Source organism: Sarcophilus harrisii, chromosome 1 (assembly GCF_902635505.1).
Source record: "Sarcophilus harrisii chromosome 1, mSarHar1.11, whole genome shotgun sequence".
Lineage (NCBI taxonomy): Eukaryota > Metazoa > Chordata > Mammalia > Dasyuromorphia > Dasyuridae > Sarcophilus > Sarcophilus harrisii.
This window is the reverse complement of record NC_045426.1, coordinates 3,480,017-3,494,635: the sequence shown is the minus strand read 5'-3', so window position 1 is coordinate 3,494,635 and position 14,619 is coordinate 3,480,017. Positions and strand designations below refer to the sequence as shown.

General features: G+C 44.9%; 1 protein-coding gene across 1 annotated transcript in view; it reads right to left on the bottom strand.

The window, feature by feature from the left end:
- The window catches only part of DLEC1 (DLEC1 cilia and flagella associated protein), a 49,481-nt gene that overhangs the window by 14,696 nt on the left and 20,166 nt on the right, over positions 1-14,619 (bottom strand). Inside the window, exons 15-21 of the mRNA XM_031965277.1 lie at positions 9,455-9,623; positions 8,900-9,105; positions 7,692-7,953; positions 7,210-7,457; positions 6,288-6,441; positions 5,416-5,526; positions 4,502-4,620 (exon numbers count right to left, since the gene is read on the bottom strand). Coding sequence (XP_031821137.1) covers positions 4,502-4,620; positions 5,416-5,526; positions 6,288-6,441; positions 7,210-7,457; positions 7,692-7,953; positions 8,900-9,105; positions 9,455-9,623 — 1,269 coding nt within the window. The remainder of the gene's footprint in view (positions 1-4,501; positions 4,621-5,415; positions 5,527-6,287; positions 6,442-7,209; positions 7,458-7,691; positions 7,954-8,899; positions 9,106-9,454; positions 9,624-14,619) is intronic.

Sequence of the window (14,619 nt, the reverse complement as noted above, 5' to 3'; positions counted from 1 at the left end):
ATCAGTAATTCAAGGAGCACAAGACATGGCAGCCATTCAAACTGTTCACAGGGAGGGGGGACATGAGCCTTCCGAAGGGTCTCTTCCGATGGAAACTCAAGAGGAGGAAGAGGAAGAGTTAGGATGGGATTACAAGGCATAAGTATTGATTTTGGTACCTGTGAGCTGTGGGAATAAACTAATATGGAGTTTCTACAAACGCTCCTGCAGGAGCCTTTTAAAAAGTTTAAACTGATTCACTTATCTTGGGTCTGTTCATTCACTGTGCCCCTTTTGAGGTTCAGAATATTGTTTCTAATAGCACTTGTCTTGGATCATTGTGTTGCTAAGAAGAGCTCAATCACAGACACAATGCTGCTGATACTGTACAATGTTCCTGGTTCGACACATTTCACTTTGCATCAATTCATACAAGTTCTTGCCAGGTTTTTCCGAAATCTGTCCATCATATCTCACTGTACAGCTTGTTTAGCCATTTCCCAATCTCCAATTTTCAATTCTTTACCACCATGAAAAGAGCTACTGCACATATATTTATTTGCACATGTAGGTCCTTTCCCCTTTTTTATGATCTTTGGGGTACAGACATAGTAGTGGTAATTACTGGATAAAGAATATTCATAGTTTGGTTGCCCTTTGGGCATAGTTTCAAATTGTTCTCCAGAATGGTTGGAGCACTTCACAACTCCAGCATCGGTGCGTTAGTGTCCCAATTTTCTCCTCTCCAACATTTATCATTTTCCTTTTTTGTCATCTTGAGCCACTCTGACAGGTGTGAGTTGGTATTCAGAGTTACTTTAATTTGCATTTCTCTAATCAAAAGTGATTTAGAGCACCTCTTCATATATCTATAAACTGTTTCATTTCTTCATCTGAAAACTGCCTGTTCATATTCTTTGTCAATTGGGAAGTGGCTTCTATGCTTATAAATTTGATTCAGTTCTCTATATATTTGAGAAATGAGGCCTTTATCAGAGATACTGATTGTTTCCCAATTTTCTACTTTCCTTCTAATCTTAAGCATTGGTTTTGCTTTAATTTAATATAATCAAAATTATTTGTTTTGCATTTCATAATATTCTCTTATCTCTTTATTTGGTAATGAATTTTCCCCCTTCATATAGATCTAATAGATCTATATCACTCTATGTCTAAACCATATGGATTTTCAGGTGAATTCTACCAAACATTTAAAGACAAACTAATTCTAATATTAAATAAATCATTTGGAATAAAAGGCAACAAAGCAGTCCTATCAAACTCCTTTTATGAAACAGATATGATGCTGAATCTAAACCAGAAGGAACGAAAACAAAGATAATAGATCAATTAATACAACAATATATCACAAAGATTATATATACATTGTGACCAAGTAAAATATATCCAATTGACAAATGGTAAAGATATATGAACAGGTAGTTTTTGGAAGAAGAAATCTAGGCTGTAAATAGTACTATGAAAGAATGCTCTTGATCAGAGAAATATAAATTTAAAGCAACTCTGGGGGTACCATCTCATACCTATCAGGTTGGTTAAAATGATGGTGGGGGAAATGACAAATGTTGGAGGGGATATGGAAAAACTGGGACAGTAATGCATTGTTGGTGGAACTGTGAACTGATCCAGCCATTCTGGAGAACAATTTGGAATTATATCCAAAGAGTCATATAACTGTGTATACCCTTTGACCTAACAATATCATTAGGTCTGTTTCCCAAAGTGATCAGGGAAAAGGGGGAGAGAACTGTATGTTCTAAAAGATTTATAGCAATTTTCTTTGTAGAGGCAAAGAACTGGAATTTGAGAGGGTGTCTGTCAATTGGGAAATGCCTGAACAAGCTGAGGAATATGATTATGATGGAATACTACTGAAGAAATGATGAGTAGGTTGATTTTAGAAAAACATGGAAAACTTGCACAAAATAATCAAGTGTAAAACGTGCAGAAATAAGAAATGTTGTATACAGTGACAATAACATTGTTAAAAAACGATTACAAATAACTAAGCTATTCTGAGTAACATTCAAATCAGCTATGAATAGAAGATAATTTTTACTTTCAGAGAAAAGAATTGATACATGGAAGTATTTTAAGGTTCCACATATATATCAATGTTGGTCTGTTTAATGAGGGGTTAGGAGGGAAGGTGAGACTGCACAGAATTCAAAATGTAACAAAAAATAGAAAAAATATAAATTTTTTTTCTATTTTTTTTCTTTCTTTTGTTTATTTCTGTTGAATCTGTTTCCTTTATACCTTTCCCTCTCTGGTTTCTTTGAAGTTCCTAATTTTTTATTCTTCTAATTGAACTTTGTAATTATTTTTCTAATTCAGTAAAATAATTTTTTGGTAATTTAATAGGAATAACATTACATAAATAAATGAGTTAAGTAAAATTGCCATTTAAAAAATTATATTGACTTAATCTACCCATAAACAATATTACTTCAATTATTTAAATCTAACTTTATTTGTATAAAAAGTGTTTTATACTTTTATTCGTATGAGTAATTCTAAGCTATAATTACTTGTATATTTTCCACCATCCTATTTTTCCTCACTTTCCTTTTTACCCTATTCCTAATCCATTCTCACTGCTTTGCTTTCCTTCTAATCACTATCTTGACTTCCTATTCTTTAACCTAACCAACTCATTCAAGTGTCTCTCCCTTATCCACTCCTCCTACTCTATTCCCTTGCCTTCTTCTTTCTGAATGTAGAAGATTTTTATACCCTTCTATATGTATATGTTGTTCCCTCTTTAAGCCATAGCCAATGAGAAGAAAGTTTTAGCACCACCCACTTTCCCTTCAATACCTTCTTTTTTAAATTTATTTTTCCTTTTTGCTTCATTGGAATGAGATAATTGTTCCTTTCTATCTCACCCTACATAGTTTTATAAAATTTTTAAAAGTCATTTCATCATAGTTCAGCCTAAGATTTTTTTCAAACTACCCAAATTAAAATAACAGTTATAAAAGAACTGATAATATTTTCATGAATAAGAAATAAATGATTTGACCTTTTTGAGCCTCTTATAATTGGCTCTTAATGTTTATTTCTTCTGGATGTCATAAGTCAAATTTTCCTGTTCTGCCATTTTTGTCACAAATATCTGAAAGTTTTTCAGTTTGTTAAATAAGCAATTTTTTTTTGTTCAAGCTTACACTTAACTTTTCTGGGTAAGTTGCCCTTGGTCATAACCACAAGCTCTTTTTCTCTATGAAATATAGTATTCCAAGACCTATAGTCCTTCAAGGTAATAGCTGCTAGATTTTGTGTAATCCCTATTGTAGCTCCATGAAATTTAAATTTTTTCTTGTTGCTTACAATATTTTCTCATTAACCTGGGAACTTTGAAACTTGACTGATATTCCTATTCTGTTGTTGTTGTTGTTGTACTAGAACTTCAGGGAAATATTTCTTGATAATTTCTTCTAATATTGTATCATGATTCTTTTTTAAGATCATTTTCAGGCAAGCTGACTATTCTGCTATTTCTCCTCAATCTGTTTTCCGAGTCAGTATTTTTTCTGATGAGATGATTCCCTTTCTCTTCTATTTTTCATTTTTTTGATTTTGTTTCATTACTTTTTGTATCTTTGGATGTCATTCGCTTCTCTTTGCCCCATTCTAGTTTTCAAGGACTTATTTTCTCAAGCTTTTGGCTATTTCAAGTTTGTTGACTATCTTTTCATAATTTTCCTGAGTGGAGCAGGGCAGTGCACCAGGCGATACCAGTCTGGGAGTCATGAGGAACAGAGTTCAAATGTGACCTCAGACACTTGACACTTCCTAGCCTTATGACATTGGACAAGTCACTTCACCCAGAGTGCTTCACCAAAAAACAAACACAAATCAAACCCACAATTGTCTTGATCTTTTTGGATTTCTTCTATTTTTTCCCTAATTTTTCCTCTATCTCTTTTATTTGGGTTTTTAAATCCTTTTTAAGTCTTCTAAGAAATCTTTTTTTGTGCTTAGAATCATCTGACATTTCTCACTGAAAAAGGAGTTTTGTTTTGTTTTTAGTTCCATTATCTTCCTCTGACATGAATCCATTTCTTCTATAGCCCTTGTAAGTAGCTATCTATGGTTGGGTTCTTTCTCCTTTGCTTGCTCATTTTATAATTTTTTTCTATTTTATTTTCAGCAGCAACGCAAGTTCCATGTGGTTCACACATTTTCTCATTTCTTCCAACCTCATCCTCCACGATTTCACCTCTGGCTCCTCTCTTCTCCAGGCTGACCCACCTCAGCCATCCCCCCATCTCTCCGCCCTAAGCGTGGGTCCAGGGCTCTCATCAGAATCCACGGTTCAACAACATCCAAATCTCTCTCTCCAAACCTTGTCTCTCTCTGACATCCCGCTCATCACCTGATGCCCGTTTTTGGTGGAGGGCACGGCCATACGCCCAGTCTCTTGGGACTTGCCCTTCAGCTACTAAACCACAGGGTCAGCCCTGGAGCTCTGTCTCCCACAAGAAGCCCCGCTTACCTGCTTTGGGGGATCGAGATGGTCACATCCAGCCCCTTGGCCTTCCCTGAAATGCCCAGAACGAGAGATTTCTTCATCCCTTCTATTTGACACGGGAGGACAAGGTCTGTCAGCTCTTCCTAAAAGCAGAACCAAGTCCTTCCTCTTTGTTAAGTGAGCCAAAGGCCAGAATGAGCCCGTGGAGTGGGTGAGAGGTCCCGGCTCCTGGGCACTGACTGTCAGACCAACTTGTGGAACAGGGCAAGTGTGAAGGACCCCCTTTCTGTATTTTATTTTATGTCTTAGAGACCCTGCCCTTCTCAGGATGCCGCCCACCCCTGGGAGAACAGCTCAGGATCCCGCTCAGTATTTCCTGGCAGGTCTGTGATAGCAGGTCCAGTAAGATCCACACTCAGGCCACCCGGAGAGGGGGGGAGCCAGGAGGCCCTGGCCCTGACTGAGGGGAGGGTCCTGGGGACCAGGGCGAAGGAAGCCCACCGTGTCTCCCCGGACGGTGGAGGGGAGGGGATCCCAAGCCTTAGTCCCAGTTTTCAGATGCACAAAATATTTGCAGATAAAAAATAAAACTGTGAAAGTAAGTTCTGCTTTATGGGCTCCACGGTCAGTTTGAAGCCCCATTGGGAGCAGGCAAACTTGGGAACCCTTAGACATTCAAGACTTAGAGACCTTTCACCTTCTGAGATCAAAATGTGGATTCTGATTTGGAAAAATGACTACAACCACCTTTTCTAACCTAATTTCTAAACCTCTTGGCTGGCTCTGGGGGAAGGGGATGTAGGCGGCTCCAGAACATTCTGGCAGAGGAGGGCAAGGCGTTCACAGCCCCCCGAGGTGGGAGAGACGGGGCCTCCTTGAAGCCTCCCCAGTTCTGGGAGGCCCTGGCCGCCTCCCGCCCCAGGGACACTGTCCCTCACCATGGTGGAGGTGGTAAACTGCAGGGTCAGCTTCTTCTCCTCATTGGGGCCCAAGATGCCGCTCGGAGGGCAGACGTCAGCCTGGCAGAGGTCGGAGTGAGTCCCCAGCAGCTGTCGACAAGGGAATCGCCTTCTGAGACATTTCCAGCTCTGTCTCAGGATGCTCAGGGATGGGGGGGGATGACCCAGGCAGAGGGAGGAGGGGCCCACAAAGCTCGGCCGCGTCGTCCCTGAGGCAGGGCTGCTGGACACCGGGCCCTGCACCCCGAGCTCTCGGCCACCAGCGGCCCCACAGAAGTGGGGCTCCCCAAGGAGTGTCTGGGGGAACGGGCGCAGCGCTGCCCCAGCTCAGAGTCCCAGGACTGAGGTCCAGAAGGCCTGAGTGCAAATCCCACCCCGACACTGGCTGGCCATGCGGTTGTGGCCAAGGCCCTTCCTGTCTCTCTGCCTCCATTTTCTCATTTGTGAATGGGGCACAGCTGGTGAGACAGATGGGCCTTGTTGTGGAATGAGAGGTCTCTGTGGCTCTCAGCTGGTGGGGGGGGAAGGAAGGGGAAGGAAGGAAAACTGGTCCCATTCTGGACCTGGCGGGTTCAGCCGTGCACCAGGCATCCCTTTTGGGTCTGAAAGGCTGTGGGCATCCCGCGGGTGCCAGCTGGGAGTGGCACGCCTGGCGCTGGCTCTGGACCGAGGCCACGAACTCCTTGGGGGACTTGGGCCACCCCCAGCCTCAGGTCCCTGGTCCATACCCGGAGAGGGGGCCTCCTGGGGGCCCCAAAGAGCTTCCTGCTCAGTGCACTCCCGCTGCCCACCACAAGATCCCACAGCATTGGGGGCTCCGTTCCCCAAGTCCGGCCGGCGGGACTCCCTACCTTCCCCCAGTAAAACTTGGTGGGGAGCAGCGTCCCGTTGAAGAGTGAGATGGAGGCCTCGGTGCCGATGCCAAAGTACATGTTGCTGAGCAGCAGCTGGCTGCACTTCAGGTAGACATAAGGCCTCTGCACTTCGCCATAGACGGGCAGGTAACTGGGGGTAGGCAGGCGAGGGGGAGGGTTCTCTGGCTGCCCAGCTCGGGCCTCGGGGCAGAGGGGGCGCCTTCCCCTTCCCTCCTGCTCCGGCGAGTCACGCACTCGGTGCCCCCGGAGGGTCCCAGGGAGGGGCCCAGCACAGTGGGAGAAGCCTTACCATATCGGGCCCCTCCTGAGCCCAGGGACCTGCTCTCCCCCACTGCCAGCCCCCCCTGGCACCAGGCAGCCGCCTCCCCCCAGCATTGTCTCAAGAGGGACAAGGGCAGAGGCCCCAGGGAGCCCAGCACAGCCGGGAGGCCCCGGTGCCAGTGGCAGTGGCAGAGCCAGCCCCCTAAAGGCCACAAGGAACCCTGAGTCCTGGGGAGGAAGGCCCGAGCACGAGCCTGCCCAAGGATTTGGGAGTGCGCTCTCCGGGGCCGGAAAGGGGTGAGAGCTGCGGCTACAGGTGCGGAAGGCATCTGACCCCTGTGGGTCAGATGGGCTGCTGGGGGGAGACAGGGAGGGAAGGAGGGGGAAGGAAGGTGGGGAGGGGGGACAGGGCCGTGGGAGGGAGAGGGGCCAGTGGCCACTTGGCATCTTGACCACCCACTTGCCGGCTCCCAGGAAACAACAAAGACTCATGGGAGGCGAAGGGGCAGCGCCCTACAGACGCAGGGATGGACAGACGGACGCCCGGAGGAGCCGCCTCCCCCTCAGCCTGGCAGCGGGGGCAGGGATGGTCTCTGCAGCCCCCCCCACACTGGCTGCTGATGGACTGGGGGGGTACCTCGGCTCCCCGTTCTCCACTAGCAGCTCCAGAACGGTCTGCAGGCTCTGGCAGCATTTGGCTTCGAAGATAACAGTCACCCGGGTGTCCCCCAGGGGAGGAAGGTAGCCCCGAGGCGGCTCAAAGCAGAAGGGAGAAGCCTGCCCGGGAGAGAGCGGGTCTGAGAGCTGGGGCCTCGGGGAGGAGCCCAGGTCTGCCCACCACTCGAGGCTGGCCTGACAGCTCTGCTCAAGAGGGTCTGAGGAGGGGGAGGAAGAGGGAGGAGGGAAGAGGAGAGGAAGAAGTTGGAGAGAGGGGGAGGAGGGAGAAAGGAGGAGGGAAAAGGAGAAAGAAGGGGAGGAGGAGGGAGAAAAGAGGAGGGAGGACAAAGGAGGAGGGAGGTGGGAGGAGGGAGAAAAGAGGAGGAAAAAAGGAGGAAGGAGGATTGAGGAGGAGGAGGAGGGAAGATGGGGAGGGGGAGGCGGGAGGAGCAGCCCATGGGCCTGGAGCCCTGCTCCCATCTCCTGGGGCGGGGGCCTCAGGGGTTTTATTTCCTCCTCTCGGAGGCAGGTGGTTCCTGCGAGCCGCCATTGGGCGGGCCGGCGTCGTTCTGACGCTGATGAAGCCTGGCTGGTTTCTTCCCCAGCCGATGAGCCAGGTGTAGGGCCTGCATGGAGGAGCGTGGACTCCTGAAGCACCAATAGACTCTCACGCCCTCTCCCCACGGAGGCCTGGCGCTTTCCCCGCCCCCCTTGGAGGCGTGGCCTGCAGTCAGCCCAAAGCGCAGCTTCTTACGGAGGCTAGGTCCTGCTCAGCTTAGCAGCCGATGTAGCACTACGGAGGGGAAATCTTAGCAGTCGAAGCTCGTCACCTGGGATGTGAAATTTGGGCTTGAACTGACTTCTCGTGGAGGTTTGGGAGGAAAGGGATGAAGGGGAGTGTGGGGGCATGCCAGGGACCGGGGTGAGCCCCAGGCATGAGTATGAGAGAATTGGGAGGAGGGAAGGGGAAGAGGAGGGAGGAGGGAAGGGAGGGAGGAGGGAAGGGGAAGAGGAGGAAGGAGGAAAGGGGAAGAGGAGGGAGGAGGGAAGGGGAAGAGGAGGGAGGAGGGAAGGGGAAGAGGAGGAAGGAGGAAAGGGGAAGAGGAGGGAGGAGGGAAGGGGAAGAGGAGGGAGGAGGGAGGAGGGAGGGGAAGAGGAGGAAGAAGGAAGGAGGGAAGAGGAGGGAGAGGAAGGAGGAAGGAGGGAAGAGGAAGAAGAGGGAGGAGAGAGGAGCTCAGAGCCAATGTGGCCTGGGTTTCCTAGGGCCCTGGCTGCAGGGAGCTACCTTTTTCTTTCCTCTCCTACAGGCAGGCTGGCCTCTCTGGGAGCTATTTCTCTCTGTCTCTCAGTCTCTGTCTCTCTCTGTCTGTCTGACATCTCTGTGTGCTAAGCCACCAATACTTCCTTGCCACACCATGTCTCTGAGGCTCCTACCTTCCTTTAAGCCGCTTCCTCCAAAGGGCCTCTGCCCCCACCCGACCCTACCCACCATCCTCCATTTGTTGAGCTTAATCAGGGGCTGCTTTCTCTCTCCAGGACAACTTGGGATCCTAGCAGTTGGGGTCTTTTGCCTCCCTTTTCCCAGTATGGTTCCTGCCTGGCAGCAGCTCCAGGTCCAGAGACCAGTGAATAACGGTCTCTTTTTTTCCAAGTATCCTGGGTTTGCTCACCTGTGAGCCCGGGGCTCCCTGAGGGCAGGGCCTCCTCTGGAGTTCTCTCTGGGCCCGACACTCAGGCCCTGCCAATGACCGTGGGCGCCAGGGTGTCCCGAAGCCCCCTTACCTATGGTCCCGGTGCAGGGCTCCACTTCAACGATATGGCAGTCACAGATTTTCCCCCACGTGAACTGGATGGGCGATTTGCTGTTGTTCCACATCTGAAAGGCAGAGCTGGAGCTCAGCTCGGGAAAGAGCCTTCGGGCCTGGGGGGGGGGGGGGTTCAGATGGGTCCCTATCCCCAGGCCAGTACGTGCTTCCCAAACCCCAGTCTCTGTTGTCTCCTTGTGGACATCCCCTAGAGGGGTCCTGGGGCTGGGGACAGACTGTCGGGATGGCCCCAAGGTCAGTCAGCTCCACCCCGGTACTCCCAGGAGATCTCAGGCGGAAGCTGGAAGGGCAGCGAGGCTGGAGTCTGGGGGACCCCAAGTGGCTCCGGGGCAAAGGGAGGCCCTCAGCACGAGCCAGCCCATGGCTTCCCCAAGGTCCCAGACAAGAAGAAGGTCCCACCTTGAAGTCTTTCTTCACGTTTACTCCAATGTAGTTTTCTCCAGGGATGATAATGGCGTAGGGTTCCAGGAGGATCTGGAAGGGCTCCACAGAGCCTTTCACCTCGATTTCCAGGGCAATGACATCATCGATGGCGGAAGGAACTTCACAGCCCCGCTCCTTATCTAGACTGAACAAAAGCACGGACTCGGCCCAGGTTCCCGGTGCTTGTGCTTGGGCTCCGTTTCTAGTTTAAATTCTTCCTCTAATTTTCTTTTAGGGCTAACCGGCTCTGTCTTGGTCCCGCTGCCAAGTACGGAACTGACCCGGGAAGTCCCCACAATCACTAGGACGGCCAAAGCAGCTCTTTTTGGGGCAGCAAAGAACCAGAAACAAAGACAGTTCCCAATGACGGAGGAGCGGTCTGTCGCAGCGGGAGGATCTGAGAGGGTGGGGAATGGTGGGAAATGAGCAGAGTGAAGGAAGCAGCCAGAACTGCGAGGGAACTAAACCACCATGTCCCTGTGGGAGCCGGGAAGAAAGAGAGGCTGGGGCAGAAGCTGGGGACTGGGGGGCTCAGGACCCAGGCAGGATCCCACATCGAACAGATCAAATGATCAAAAAGCCATGAAACCTTCTGACCAGAGGGACCTTAAGAGGTCTACAGACCAAAGAAAGAGGAAGTGGATAAGATGGATTTTTTAATGGAGTGAAATGTTTTTAAATGGATAAAAATATTTATAGTATCTTTTGTAGTGGAAAAGAATTAGAAACTGAGGGCTGACTAAGTTCTGGTGTGCAGCACTGTGCCCTAAGAAAGGATGAAGGCATTGATAAAGTATCCACTATGCGCCAAGCACTATGGGATGTGCTCTGTGAATATCATCTCATTGGATCCTCCCTACAGCCCTAGAAAGCAGGGCCTATTACAGTCTCCTTTTATAGCTTGGGGAAATTGGGGCAGAGGAGTTAAATGAGTTGCCCAGTGTCACGCAGCTACTGTGTCTGAGGATGGATTCGCACTCAGGGCTTCCTGACTCCAGATGCAGCCTCGATGCCTCGGGCCCTGGGCAAGATGAAGGAACTGGTGAGAGTTAGGTGCATCAGGTGGACACCAAAGATGGAAAGCAGTCCCCTAAATGGCTCAGCAACTCTCACCCTACAGATAGTAGTTTTTCTTGAATACATCCTGGACTACCTGAAAATCTTAATCAAAAAAAGGACCTGGACAGCATCTTTCAAGAAATTATCAAGGAATACTTCTCTGATATTCTGGAGCCAGCACGAAAGATTTGCCAAAATAAAAACTCTAAGAAACACGAAAGCCAGATTATAAAACTATTAGGTCAAAGAAAAATTCAGCAAGTGGCCAGAAAGAAACAATTCAAATACCAGGGAGACACAATCAGAATTACACAGGACTTTGCAGCTACAATACTGAAGGACCTGAGGTCATAGAACATGATATTGCAAAAGGCAAATGACCACAGCCAAGAATCACCTAGTTAGTGAAATTAAGCATAATATTTCAGAAAAAAATGGTCATTATGAAACAGGATTCCAAGCTTTTATAAGAAGAATATTAGAAGTGAACAAAAAAAAATATGATTTTCAATATCAAGACTCAAGAAGAGCTGAAAAAACATAAAAAGGAAGGAGAAAATATAAGGGACTTAATGGAACCAAACTGTTTATATCCTTATATGGGAAGATGATACTTATAATCCTTAAAAACTGTACCACTAATAGTACAGCTAGAATATATATATATATATATATATATATATATATATATATATATAGAGAGAGAGAGAGAGAGAGAGAGAGAGAGAGAGAGAGAGAGAGAGAGAGAGGAGAAATATATAATAAGGTGAATTTGAGTGAATGACAAAAAATAATTAATGGATAAGAAAGTATTACAATGGGTACAGAAGGAAGGAAAAGAAAGAATGGGATAAATTATTTTAATGAAGAAGCACAAAAACCTATTACAGTAGAAGGAAAAATGAGAGTGTGGGTAAAGGGAATTACTTGATCCTTAGTCTCATCAGTATTGGCTCAGAAAGGGAATAATATACACATCCAGTTTAGTATAGAAATCTATCTTATCTGACATGAAAGTAAGGGGGGAGGAACTAACAGAAGACCTCTCTTCTGTTATACAGATTCTATAAAGAATACAGAATCTATATATATAAAGAGAGATCTATATAGAATATAGAGTCAAAACTATGTTATGGAAGGAAAGGATGAAAGGAAAGAGGACAAACAGTAAAAAAATTAGGATGGAGGCAAATATAGAGTAATCATAACTGTGAATCGGATGAATTGTCCTATAAAATGGAAGTAGATAGTAGAGTAGATCAAAAACCAGAATCCTTGGATACTTGGTCTTGAAGTCACAGAACCCACAAATATTTGGAGTGCAACATATTTCTAGAAGAAGTTACCTTGGAAGAACTTCAAGTCTGTTTCAAATGGGCAGGAAGACAGTCTGCTGAGCCCAGATGGCAGCACTGGGAGCCTAGGCAAGGAGCTAAGGCAAGAAGCTGGGGCCGGGAATCAGTGTTGTCACCTCCACGCACCTGGGAATCTTCTGGGAGCCTCTTAGGCCACTCTGTCCTGATTACAAACAGGTGGTCTGGCAGATTTGCCTTTTGTAAAGGACAAATTGTAAACCACTGAGCCTCAGAAAAACACCGGACCTAGTCACCATTACCCAGCGCCAGAAGCCATTCAGCAGAATTCCCAGGGCAAATTAAAGCAGTTGTTTCTCCTTTTCATTAAGAGCAGAGTTCAAGCCTTTAAAAAGTGAACAGAAAACAAAAAGAACTCTCACCATAGACAGTTTTTATGGAGAGAGAGAAAAATAGATCTCAAATCCTGAGGTTCCTAAAGGCAAATCAACTCCAGATGAAGCCCCAAAGGGAGATATGAGCTGGTCCCCATTTCTCAAGGCTTTCTTCAAAGATTGCATAGAGTTAGAAGAAAAATGGGGAAATGAAATGAGATCATTGCAAGAAGGAATGGAAAAAGTATATAGTACCCTACAAAAGAGATATGAAAAAGACACCAGTTCCCTGAAAAACAAAATTTATGAAATGGAAAAAGAATGCAATGAATAAAAAAATTAAATTGGCCAATTGCAAAAGGAGCTAAAAAAGGTAACTGAAGAAAATAATACACTAAAATTAGAATTGAAGAAATGGAACTGAATGACTCAATAAAAGTTCAAGAATCAGTCAAACAAAAAAAAAAATGGAAAAAAAAAAAGAACATGAAATATCTCCTAGGACAATCAAGTGACCTGGAAAATAGAACTAGGAGAGACAATCTAAGGATTATTGGATTTTCTGAAAGCCATGATGGAAAAAAAAAGAACCTAGACATTATCTTATAGGAAATCAGAAAAGAAAACTGTTCTGATATTTTAGAATCAGAAAGGAAAATAGCCATTGAAAGAATTCACAGATTACTCCTAAAAAAGACCCCAAAATTAAATCCCCAAGGAATATCATGGCTAAATTCCAGAACTATTGCATCAAGGAAAAGCTATTGCAAGCAGCCAGAAAGAAACCATTAAAATGCTGAGGAATCAAAATTAGAATTACCCAGGACCTAGCAGGATTGAAGGACCTGGAATCAGATAAAAAAGGGCAAAGGAAATTGGATAACAGCCAAGAATAAGCTATCCAGTTAAAACGAGCATTATCTTTCAGGGAAGAAGATGGATATTCAATGATATAGGTGAATTTCACCTATTTCTAATGAAAAGACCAGAACTGAACAAAAAATTTGATCTCTAAACACAGAACTCTAGAGAAGCATAAAAAGGTAAAAAGGGAAAATTTGGAACCTAAGGTTTTCCAAAAATGAGTGTTGAAAACTATCTGTACATGGGTATATGAATATTGTGGAATATTATTGTTCTGTAAGAAATGACCAGCAGGAGGATTTCAGAAAGGCCTGGAGAGACTGACAGGAACTGATGCCGAGTGAAGTGAGCAGAACCAGAAGATCATTATATACTTCAAATGTTGGGAAAATGCATGAACCAGAAAAGCTTGAGTTATACTGTGGTCTTGGTAAATAACTTTATAACAAGTTGTTTTACCTCAGTTTACTAATCTATAAAGAAGAAAAACCAGCATCCACACCCCAGAGTTGTTGTGAGAATCCCATGATTATGAAATACTTAACATAAGACCTAGCATACGGGAAGTACTATATAAATATTATTATTATTGCTCTAATTGAATTCCTCCATACTAGACAACTGTGTCCTGGGCTTTAGATGTGATCACTGTAAAATGTTAAAGATAATACATCTGGAAATGCATTTGACTGATTTGATGTCATCTAACAAGTTTTAAATTTTGTTTCCAGTTTAAAATGTGTGATATTGTGAATGTTATTGTGTTCCTGAATTTTCTTGTATTGCAAATTCTGGGAAACCATTGTATTAAAAAATGCTATTGAAGAGATCATGCAATTATTTAATTTTATTGGCTTTTGATTTGGAGGCTGTGAAATTACTAACTTATTAGAAGTTATTGTCATAATGTTAAAACTATCAGGTAATTAACTAGTATTTTTAAAGGTAAGAATAGTCATTGTTTACCTTTGAAAAACAAAAAGAGGGAGAGAAATCTTGTAAAAATCTCCTTATGTTGTAAACCTGTCAGATTTCTTGGGACCACTAACTTGGGTAAGGTCATAAACTCTTATCTACACTGCGAAAAAACTTCTGAATTGGTTTACTGAGAAAATGGGATCCCCTCTTCCATTGAATACACTTCTTGACCAAGGAGGGAGGAGAATTTACAAATTTCTTCATAATATAGAAGTGATTTATGTGATGATTTATGATTATGAACATTATGAAGTTGTTATCTGGAATAGCATATATTCATGTTCCATTTTGAACCAACTTAGTTTTGACAGACTCCACCCTTAGGGATTTAATTTTGCTTCAGGGATTAACATAGGATACTTTAAGAAACAGATTTCTGGAGATTTGCAGTAACTAGCCAGTGTTTTCTGGGCTTTGTTTTTGAATAGTCATTTATTCATTATCTATGTGGAGTTGCAGATTGTAACTATGCTCTTGATTTCTAATGTTTGATTTTTACCCCCAAATGAGATTAGACTGTGGAAGAGGAGAAAGGAGAAGGCTCTTGAGTGAT